This window comes from Macrobrachium rosenbergii, chromosome 41 (genome assembly GCF_040412425.1).
Source record: "Macrobrachium rosenbergii isolate ZJJX-2024 chromosome 41, ASM4041242v1, whole genome shotgun sequence".
Taxonomy (NCBI): Eukaryota; Metazoa; Arthropoda; class Malacostraca; order Decapoda; family Palaemonidae; genus Macrobrachium; species Macrobrachium rosenbergii.
Genome location: NC_089781.1, coordinates 17,615,381 through 17,626,472, shown reverse-complemented (window position 1 = coordinate 17,626,472; position 11,092 = coordinate 17,615,381). Strand labels below are relative to the sequence as shown.

At 38.7% G+C, this 11,092-nt stretch overlaps 1 protein-coding gene across 1 annotated transcript in view; it reads left to right on the top strand.

The window, feature by feature from the left end:
* The first annotated feature begins 1,521 nt into the window (after positions 1-1,521).
* Positions 1,522-11,092, top strand: part of Hey (Hairy/E(spl)-related with YRPW motif) — an 18,267-nt gene continuing 8,696 nt past the window's right edge. Inside the window, exons 1-2 of the mRNA XM_067084091.1 lie at positions 1,522-2,093; positions 5,071-5,297. Coding sequence (XP_066940192.1) covers positions 2,035-2,093; positions 5,071-5,297 — 286 coding nt within the window. The 5' untranslated portion in view covers positions 1,522-2,034. The remainder of the gene's footprint in view (positions 2,094-5,070; positions 5,298-11,092) is intronic.

Here is an 11,092-nt window from a genome sequence, read left to right as displayed (position 1 = left end):
TAAATTCCATATCCAGTTCGGTTCAATTCATATCACATACGGACGTGCAGCAACATCGCCTAAAAAGTCTGCGCATTCATCATTATCATTATCATCCCTCCGCTGTTTCCTTTCAATCCGCACACCTCTGCCTTCTCCTCCTCCTCATCCTCCTCGCACGCTCATCTGTCTGTCTGTCTGTGTGTCTGTCTCCTCGTCTTTTCACCTCCACCTATTAACCTGCCCAGGTAGGCACCGCAGGTAACTACCGGAACCGCTCCTCCGCGCCACCTCCCTGCCACGCTCCGAACGGGACCGCCGAAATGACTCGTCTTAGCGAAAAAGGGCGCCTTCAGCGGGGCCCACGGCAGGCGATTCAAGTCTCTGCGAAGTACTACTCCAAAGGCGTGAATGAACTTCGCTTTGGTGGTGGCTGAATGTCCTCTGTGGCTGGACTACAGGGTATTGTGTCGTCAATCAAGCCTTGGCTACCTATATGATTCTGGGTTAAAAATGCGTTCCTTAATCCCATGAGATAACTATTTTGCGTAACTGGGATATGGATATCACGCGCACGCAAATGTTACACACACGCGTACATACACATGCTGAGAATACTGTATATGTATATGTATATGTATATGTATATGTATATATATATATATATATATATATATATATAATATATATATTATATACATATACATATGTATATATATACTGTACTGTATATATGAATACACGAGTAAACTTACAAGCATACAAGTGCAAGGTTACAAAACGTAAAACATTTGTGACGATTAGCACACCTCTTCTACAATTCTTTTATAAATGTTATAACATTTTGGTGTTTACAGTGTATCATTACGGGAATACTTAGCTATTTCGAAATTCTGATTTTCCAAAGAGAGAGAGAGAGAGAGAGAGAGAGAGAGAGAGAGAGAGAGAGAGAGAGAGGACACAACAACGCGATTAAAGAGAGCTCGTACAGCAGTAAATACTAAGGTGATTTTCATTATATCTTTTTTATTTTCACCTCGTTTCATCCCTCTCGTCTCCACAGACCCATTTTTGCATGAGTTCTCGTAATCACGAAGCGATTTACTGTTGACTCGGCCATTATGACTCTCTATGTCTAATATGAGAGGAGTGTGTCTGACTGCGTGTTTGGTGGGGAACAGTAGACAGCCCACCATTCACACCGTGTACGTGGGAACATTATGGCACACACATTAGCCAGCGCACATAAACAAGCGCACATGCACGCACACACACACACGACACCAAACGCGCACTTATCACGTGTGAGAAAGTAACATTACGGCTCTAATAAAAGCGATATTGTGATCAAAATAGAAGCAAAATGGAAAATACGGCCAGTGTTCAACTTTGTTTATGCTTTCAGCGAAATCAATTTAACAATTCGATACATTTTTGGTGATAATTTCATTCATCTACACAACTTTGTGCGTCTGGCAGCGAGCCCGGGTAGGACTGACGGCGCACGTCGTACATAAGCTGGAAGCAGGGCCGACACACGACATACTCTACTTAGCCGTCGCTACCGACACACGCGCACGCACGCTGGCACACACTCACGCACGTGTGTATTGCCCACCCACTGGTATCCTGCAGTATCTGGTGATAGGTAGCAAGAAGCCGTGTGCATTCCTTCAGTGATATCGCAAAGTGCCTTTTTGTTGTGCCCACTTCGTAAGACCTTAAAGAGATTGATAGGAAATATCTTTATAAGTGCAGATATAATTCGAGAAAATCTGGTTTGCAGACCTGACTTGCGTCTAATACACAAGTGTCGACTTCAAGAAAAAGAAAAGCACGCTTTACTTAACCATTTTATACCGAGTGTTAAGGTCTCGCTCTCTGCCGCGAGAGAGGACCGAGACTAAGCTGAAAAGCTTGATCAGAAAGCTGCTGCTACTGCGTAAGCTGCGTTAAGCTTCAAGAAACCTGCTTCGTGTGGCAGCTTGAATCACCACCATTTCCTTGAGCGATTGGAGGTGTTGTACCTCCACCATAACCGCCAACATTTGCAACATGAAGAGAACTTTGAGTGAGAGTGACTGCGATGACATATACTCCGCAGACGAGAAAGAGTGAGTTCATTGATAAGCTTAAAAAATAATGTTTTTCACTGATTGAGGATTAAGTTGAAAATTATTATAATTGACGGAAAACCCCTACTGGAAATTTTAGGTCTACTGTAAGTGTAGGCTGTCAGTCTCTTGGGTTTGCAAAGTACTCTGTGTAATCCGAATTAATAATATTTTCTTAATAAAATATGTAGCTTGTATTCTCGATTTGCATTTGTAGTGTATTGTTCCTTGTAACAGCAGATAGTTATGTACAGTGAGCTGAAATGATTGCAAAGAGATTTTCAAAGTGCAAGATTAAGAATTTGAACAATAATCCACATTACGTTTGAAGTTCTGTACCTTGAAGTTATCTTGAGTTTTTGGTAACAAGCACAAAAAAATTAGGTACTCTATATGTATGTATGTATGTATGTATGTATATGTATATATATATATATATATATATATATATATATATATATGTGTGTGTGTGTGTGTGTGTGTGTGTGTGTGTGTGTGTGTGTGTGTGTGTGTGTACATATATATATGTATGTATATATATTTATATATATATATTATAAATAATATATATTTGTACACACACACACACACACATATATATATATATATATATATATATATATATATATATATATATATATATAATGTGTCATTCAGTATGCATACGCACACAGGTACTTATGCACTGATTAATTATGGCTAGTAAGCACAACGAATGATGGAAAGCACCTAATTAACTTTCGCCCACTTAATGAATGAATATTTTCACCGAATCCTAATTAATGAATGAGGCAGCCACGAACCCCACAGGTGAAATGGGGAGATTAATTGTCATAATAAGAGAAAGTCTATTTAACTATGGTGCTTTGATCATTGATTTGGAAACAGGCACACCCACTGCTTGCTTGCATTTGTCGTAATTCATGATGGTACTTTGGAGAGAGAGCGCGCACGCACGTACGTGCACTTACACACACACACACATATAATATATATATATATATATATATATATATATATATATATATATATATATATATATATATATATATATATAATATATAGTTTATATATATATAAAAAATATATATTTTATTCAATATACAAAAAATATATTGCATTCAAACCGGAAATCAACTGATATATTCATATGGATTTTGTTTATTTTTACCGTAAATCTAGACATTATTATTTCTGCGCATTTTTTTTATCAGAAAACTCCCTTAAATGTTGATAGAAAATTTGCCGGTATTCATCAAAGATTGAATTTTTTTTATATTTTGCCTTCGTGCAAAACGCGTGCCAAACATAACTGACGCATTTATAAGTTTTCATTCACACACATTTTCATTACTTTTCAAATCAATATTTAAAGGGAAACAGCTGTTACGAATAATCGTTAAGCTATAAGCGCACGTATATTTTTTAAATCGATATTTACGAAAAAGTTGTTTTTCTTTTTAATACAACAAAAAAGTATAATTTTGCACTTTTTCAGTGTCACTAGTTTTCATCAGAGTAACCATATTCCTTTAATCTTCTGGAATATTTTTTGTATTTTTGAAATGTATTCACTCTACTTAATATATTTCCCTTTATACGTCAGTTCTTTTCCTTTTTCATGATTCTGTTTTATGGAAAAGATGCATCCTTTCCTGTCACTTCTATTCTGAAGGATATTATCCCTGTATGAATCTTTTCTGTGATTAATATTTTGAAGGATATTATCTTCTTTATGAACCCTTGTCTGTAACTAATATTCTGAAGGATAGTATCCCTTTATGAGCCCTTTTCTTTCACTAATATTTTGAAGGATATTATCTTCTTTATGAATCCTTTTCTGTCACTAAGATTTTGAAGGATAATCGCTCCTTATACCTTTCTCGTTACCTGATAATTCTGGTCATTAGGATTGTTTTGCGAAAGGAATTACAGCCCTCATCGTTTCTTTTTTATCTGTCAATTCTGTCGAGTGTTGTACGAAGAAAATAAACATCCAACTGTCCTGTCACTAATTCATCAAAAGAAATCCCTCCATAGATCTGTCTTTTTTCTGTCAGTTAATTTTTTCTCTGGCTCTCATTTTAGAAGAAAATTCGCCGTTCCTGTCACTTATGTATACAGGATTATCACTCATAGACCCTTCCCGTCTTCTCTCTCTCTCTCTCTCTCTCTCTCTCTCTCTCTCTCTCTCTCGTTTTAAGAGATATTTACCTTTTCTGCCACTGGTTATCAAGGACAATCACTCCTATAGCTCCTCATCCTTCTTGTCAAGTCTGTTTCTCTCCTCTCTTTCTTTTTTTCATTTTAGGAGAAATTCACCTTTTCTGTCACTAATGTATACAGGATTATCACGCCTTTGATCTTTTCCCTCTTTCTGCCAGTTCCGTTTGTTTCCTTCTCTCTGTCTCTCATTTTAGGAGATTATTTACCTTTTGTACCAGTAACTCGCCTTTTCTGTTACTAATTTATCAAGGAAATCACTTCATACCTACTCCCCTTTTCTGTCAATTCCGCTTCTCTCTCTCTCTCTCTCTCTCTCTCTCTCTCTCTCTCTCTCTCTCTCTCTCTCTCTCTCTCTCTCTCTCATTTTTGGTGAAATTTACTTTTTCTGTCAGTAATTTACCTTTTTCCTTTCATCAGGGAAGATCACTGCACAGCTCCTCAACTTTTCTGTCCATTCCGTTTCTGTCATTCTCATTCTAGAAGGAAATCACCTTTTTCTGTCACTAATGTACACTACAGGATTATCATTCCACAGCTCCTCCCCCTTTTCAGTCCATCTCCTCTCTCTCTCTCTCTGTCTGTCTCTCATTTTAGGATAATTATCATTTTCTGTCACTAATGCACTCAGAATCATCACTCCATGGCTCCTCTCTTTTCTGTCAATTCTTTCATTCTCATTTTAGAAGGAAATCCACCTTCATCACCATCACCAAAATCAACACACTCATCATCTTCTTCTTCCCTCGTCCAGCGAGGAATGCGGCAGCAGCGGCGGAGGGGGAGGAGGAGGCGGAGGCGTCTCCCGCAAGCGGCGACGCGGCATCATCGAGAAGAGGCGGCGCGACCGCATCAACAACTCGCTGTCGGAGCTGCGGCGCCTCGTCCCGGCCGCCTTCGAGAAGCAGGGCTCGGCCAAGCTGGAGAAGGCCGAGATCCTGCAGATGACCGTCGACCATCTCAAGATGCTCCACACCAAAGGTAGGTTGGAGGTTGTCTTCCTTCCTCCCTTGGAGGGTTGATTGAGCTATGTGCTTGTGTGTGTGAGAGAGAGAGAGAGGGTTGTGTGTGTGTGTGTGTATATATATATATAATGTGTATATATATAATATATATATATATATATATATATATATATATATATATATATATTTATATTTATATATATATTTATATGTGTGTGTGTGTGTGTGTGTGTGTGTGTGTGTGTGTGTGTGGAGAGAGAGAGAGAGAGAGAGTTTGAAAGTGGACAAGAATTTTCAAATGAACTAAACTGCACCTGAAAGTGGCACGTAGCTATGCTTTGTCCTAGTAGCCTAATCACACTGATTCACATACAAAGAAAGAGAAAATCGAAATCATTAGGCGACCTAGTTCCCAGAAAATCTAAGTTCCTTTCTCGAGCTTCTGTGTTCCCGCGTTTTCCTAATTTGCACACAATACCCACTTTTCGTGTCTTATACTCGAAAGATTACAATTATCGGTCTTGTTACTTTGGAATTTCTTTGTGGGAGGGAAGCTATTTAGGGAGGTGCTTTACAGAGAGATGTCCAAATTTCGGAGACATATTAAGCGAAATATATAAAAAATAATCTACAAATCATTTTATGTCCACATTAGTTGGAACTGGAATTGGGATATAGGATTTAGGCCAAAGGCCAACCGCTGGGACCTACGAGGTCATTCGGCGCTGAAAGGGAAATTGACAGTAAGAAGGTTCTAAAGGTGTAACAGGAGGAAAACCTTGCAGTTGCACTATTAAACAATTATTAAAAACGCTGGAAAGCCAGACGGAAGAAAGAGAATAGGATCGGAGGTATAGTAAAAGGAATGAAACGGGTTGCAGCTAGGGGCCAAAAGGGACGCTGCAAAGGCCCCTACATAATACCTACAGTGCACCGAGTGAGGCGCACTGACGGCACTAACCCCCTATGGGGACATGTTCACATTAGCAAAATGCTTTATAAAACTCCATGGCTGGAAATCCTAACAAATGCTAATACTCTAAACGTAGCACAATAATCTAGTTAATCTACGGGTAATTCTCTCTACAACCAGAAAGAAAGAAAGCTTATCCCGACTCCCTAACATCTCATCTACGGCTGGAATAAAAGGGGCGCGATAATCCCCCGTAAAAGGAGAATCAATAAAACGTTTTGTGGGCGAAGTCGGCGAAAAGTTGCCGGCGTCCGAACGCCGCCCACCCCGTACGCGTAACGTACCTGGTCGTGTGTGGCGGCGCTGGGCTCGAACCGACGGGCGGCATTGTCTGCTTGGCCCTTTCCCACCGCCAACAATGGCCGACAGGCGGCGGTGCCTTCGGTCCGAGTGATTAATTCTCCGCTTCTTGGTCGATTGTGCCCGCCGAGTTCTTCCTGGTTTTTTTGGCCTTTTGACTTCCTTCTTCTTCTTCTTCTCCCTTTTTTATCCTTCTCTCTTTCTTTATTTTTTTTTATAGGCCCCTTTCGGTTCTATAGGGCCACAGCCGTACGAGATCTCAAAGCAAACATGACCTCCTGAAAGGAGGAAAAAAAATCACATTTTTTATTCTTTCTTCTTTTCAGATCTGTCAGGTGGGACTTTCCTGCCCTGTAGTATCCACATTTCTGAGGTTTCATTATGACTGAGGAGATGCGGTTATTTTCTTTTTCTTTTGGATATGATTTAGTTTTTTTATATACAGCCACTCTTCTGGGTTATATTTTTAAACTTGCAGATTTTATGAGGAAAATGGAATATGTGTATTTTAATAAAATTAATTATTTTTTGGTAACATCGGAATATTAAATATTCCGTCAATGTCCTATTCATCTCATGCAATCATTCTTTCGTAATTATCGTAGTCTGTGCGGGCATACCCTACCTATAAACAAAATGTTATTCTTATGCATAAACAAACATTATGCTTATACTTAAACAAGCGTTATTCTTCTGTATAAACAAATATTATGCTGATGTATAAACAAATGTTATGCTTATGTATAAACAAATGCTTATGCATAAACAAATATGCTTACGTATAAACATGTATATATGCTTACGTATAAACAAATTAATATTATGCTTATTTCAGAAACAAAAATTGTGCTTGTGTATAAACAAATATTATGCTTATATATACACAAATATTATTCTTATGTATAAACAAATGTTATGCCTACACATGAACAAATACTACGCTTACACATAAGCAAATATGCTTTTGTATAAACAAATATTTGGCGTATTTATTAACAAATATTATGCTTATGTATAAGCAAGTATTATGCTTGTGTATAAATAAATATAAGGCTTATGTACAATAACATGAAAATCTATCAGCCAATTATGTACAGCGACGTAGAGCGATCAGTCATCGCACAAAGCCTTCCCGTCTCACCCAAGTTCCACCAGCAAGGCCTACTGGGGAAAGCTTCAAAGCTTCTTCCATCCTGTTGGAGGCCTTAAAAACGCGCCCTTTTTGCGACCGAAATTTCCCGCCAACGGCGGAGGAAACAGGCAGGTTTGGCGGGCGTAGGAACAGTGGAATAGTGCACCGGGAGCCATTTTCCCTAGAGGTAACCGAGTACTGAGACCTTTCCCTGAAAAAGCGCGACGCCATATCTTGAAAACTAACCATAGAATTTTCTTGAAAATAATCTCATTATGTTTCTCAGACCCAAATTTCCATCACTTTCCTCATCAAACGTAACTCAACCTAACCTAATCTAGTGGCATGGCCAAAAAAACACCGGGGCTGGTGCAATACTAGCAAACATCTCAGGAATTTGCTGGCGGGCGTAGGAATAGTGGAATTGTGCATCGGGAGAAGGATTTGAAAGGGGGAGAGAAGGGAACGGGGAAGAGAGAGAGGGCCACACATAAAGTGGGAATCAGTGATGTCAGGAAATCGAGGTTCGAGTTGTGAGGTCTGGAAGTGAAGTAATAAACAAGTGAAATGATTCTTTTGGAAATGTTTTAAGGAAATGTTTTAATAAACATCGAGACGAGGTGACATGATTCTTATGGAATGTCCTTGGAGGGTGCAGTCTTTTTTTTTCTGAAGGAGAACTAGAAGCTTAAGCTTAGTAAAAGCTTAAGCTTTCTAAGGAGCTTAACCAATCCGATAATTTCCTAATAGACCAACACAATAATGACATTCTGAACTGACTAATAAAGGGCTTTTTTTCCTTCTTAAGGAAAACTACAAGCTCAAATAAAAGCTTAAGCATTCCAGGGAGCTTAATTAATCCAGTAACTTCCTAATGGACCAACACAATAATGACATTCCCAACTGACTAATAAAAGGCCTTCTCTTTTTTCGTAAGGAAAACTAGAAGCTCAAGCTTAGTAAAAGCTTAAGCTTTCCAGGGAGCTTAATTAATCCAGTAACTTCCTAATCGACCAACACAATAATGACCTTCCCAACTGACTAATGAAAGGATTTCCCCCTTTTTTCTCTAAGGAAAACTACAAGCTTAAGCTTAGTAAAAGATTAAGCTTTCCAGGGAGCTTAACCAATCCACCTTCCGAATTGACTAATGAAAGGCTTTCGCCATATTGAAAAAGCTCGCCAGAATCTGATGTCTCCGCTCTGCTCAGGAGAGAAATATAGAGGGAATCCATGAGAGAGAGAGAGAGAGAGAGAGAGAGAGAGAGAGAGAGAGAGAGAGAGAGAGAGAGAGAGAGAGAGAGGTGTGTGTAGGGCATATAAATAGGGGGAGGGAGAATTTGGATGTTTGTATGAGCAGGAGAGAGGAGCCATTGTACAAATGGTTTGCCTCCCCTCGGCAGCACAGCTGCCCGACAATACCCCGCCAGAGAGGGCATGGGAACCTGTTCGTGGGGCACACACTCACTCACACACACACACAGCACCCTCTCTCTCTCTCTCTCTTCTCGCTCTTGAATATATCCATGGGTTTTACTCCAATAGGTCATCTGAGTGAAAGATTAAATACCTAAGGTCATCATTAACCAAAGAAAGTCATATACATAAGCAAAGCCGTTATTATATAATATATATATATATATATACATATACATATATTATATATATAATACATATACATACATACATATATATTATATATATATAAAGAGAGAGAGAGAGAGACATATACATATATTATATATATAATACATATACATACATACATACATATATATTATATATATATAAAGAGAGAGAGAGAGAGAGAGAGAGAGAGAGAGAGAGAGAGAGAATAAGCCTCAGTCCATTCCTCACAGAATGACGCCAGATATTCAAATTCGTCCCACCCTTTGGAAACTGATGTCAGGTGTTAGAGGCCCAGTTGGCTTAAGCATGGGAATTCATGTTTGGGGCCACTCCCTTCGGCAAGTGGCCCCCACCCCTCATCCCCAACGACCCCTCTCCCATTAACCCCCCACATTCTCTCTCTCTCTCTCTCTCTCTCTCTCTCTCTCTCTCTCTCTCTCTCTCTCTCTCTCTCTCTCTCTGATTTCCGCATATGGATTTCTCCTCATGTGCCGCATTCAGTCGATGTAAAAAAGTAGAGTAGAAAACTATACTGTGAGATAGAAAAAGACAGGTCTTTAATTGACAATTAAGTACAAAACAAGAACAGTAAAAACAACAACAACAATAAAATAATAATAGTGACAATACGGTCATAATCCGTAGTTAATTGCATTTGCAAATCAAATTGAGTTTTGAAATATCTCATCTCAAATTTTGCCTAACTACACCAGAGACGAAAACGTTTATAAAGAGAGAGAGAGAGAGAGAGAGAGAGAGAGAGAGAGAGAGAGAGAGAGAGAGAGAGTACAGGAATGCTGGGCATCTGGCATCTCTTAACTGGGCACTGGTAGCACCTGTCCCTAGTCCCTCTTCCTCCTGTCTAGCCCTTCCTCCAACACCACTGCTACCACCTCCCCCTCCTCCTCCTCCTGCCTCCTCCTACCGCTGTCCCTTCTCAAGCCCTCAGCATCTGCCTCCTCCTTTTCCTCTTCCTCTTCCTCCTCCTCCTTCAACTTCCCCCCTCCTAAGCGCTAAAACTTCCGCTGGCCTTTCGCTAGGCGGCGTTTAGTTATATGGAGAATCCTTCGGTTTTTGGGAAATGAGGCTGATCTGATGTTTATTACTCTATTATGCATTATTTTTTTTATTTACTAAATGACTTGGATTGTTAATCGGTGTTAAGGAGAGCTCAGTATTTTGATGGTTATTTTTTGACGATGACGAGAGAAAAATATGACATTCTCTGTAATATACAGTGACATACGTGTAATGTATATATATATATATATATATATATATATATATATATATATATATATATATATATATATATATATATATATATATATATATATATATATATATATATATATATAGTGCGTGTGTGTGTATGTAAAATTTCACCTGCATTCACATTATCCGTCTGTTATCGTGAAATATTCAGTTTTTCCCTTTTAAGTGCCCGTCGTTAACCCGACCATTCCATAATATTAATATTATATTATTATTAAAATCTGCGCTGCCAGCGATTTATGACGAATTATAAAACTGGAAACCCATTTTTGTTTTTTATTCCACGATATGCAGAAATGTCTCACCTTCTAAATTGCTCGTAAATTAAGGCTTTTTAACTTATACTTGGCATTGCAGCTTAGAAGGGTTGACACCATTTATAGATATCCGAAGACGCTTCAGTTTTACGGTTTAAAATTATGTTTAGTTTCTTGATTTTTTTTTTTTTTTTTTTTTATAGCTGATAGGTAAGATGGGTGGAAGAAGAATGAGGGCAGTTAGC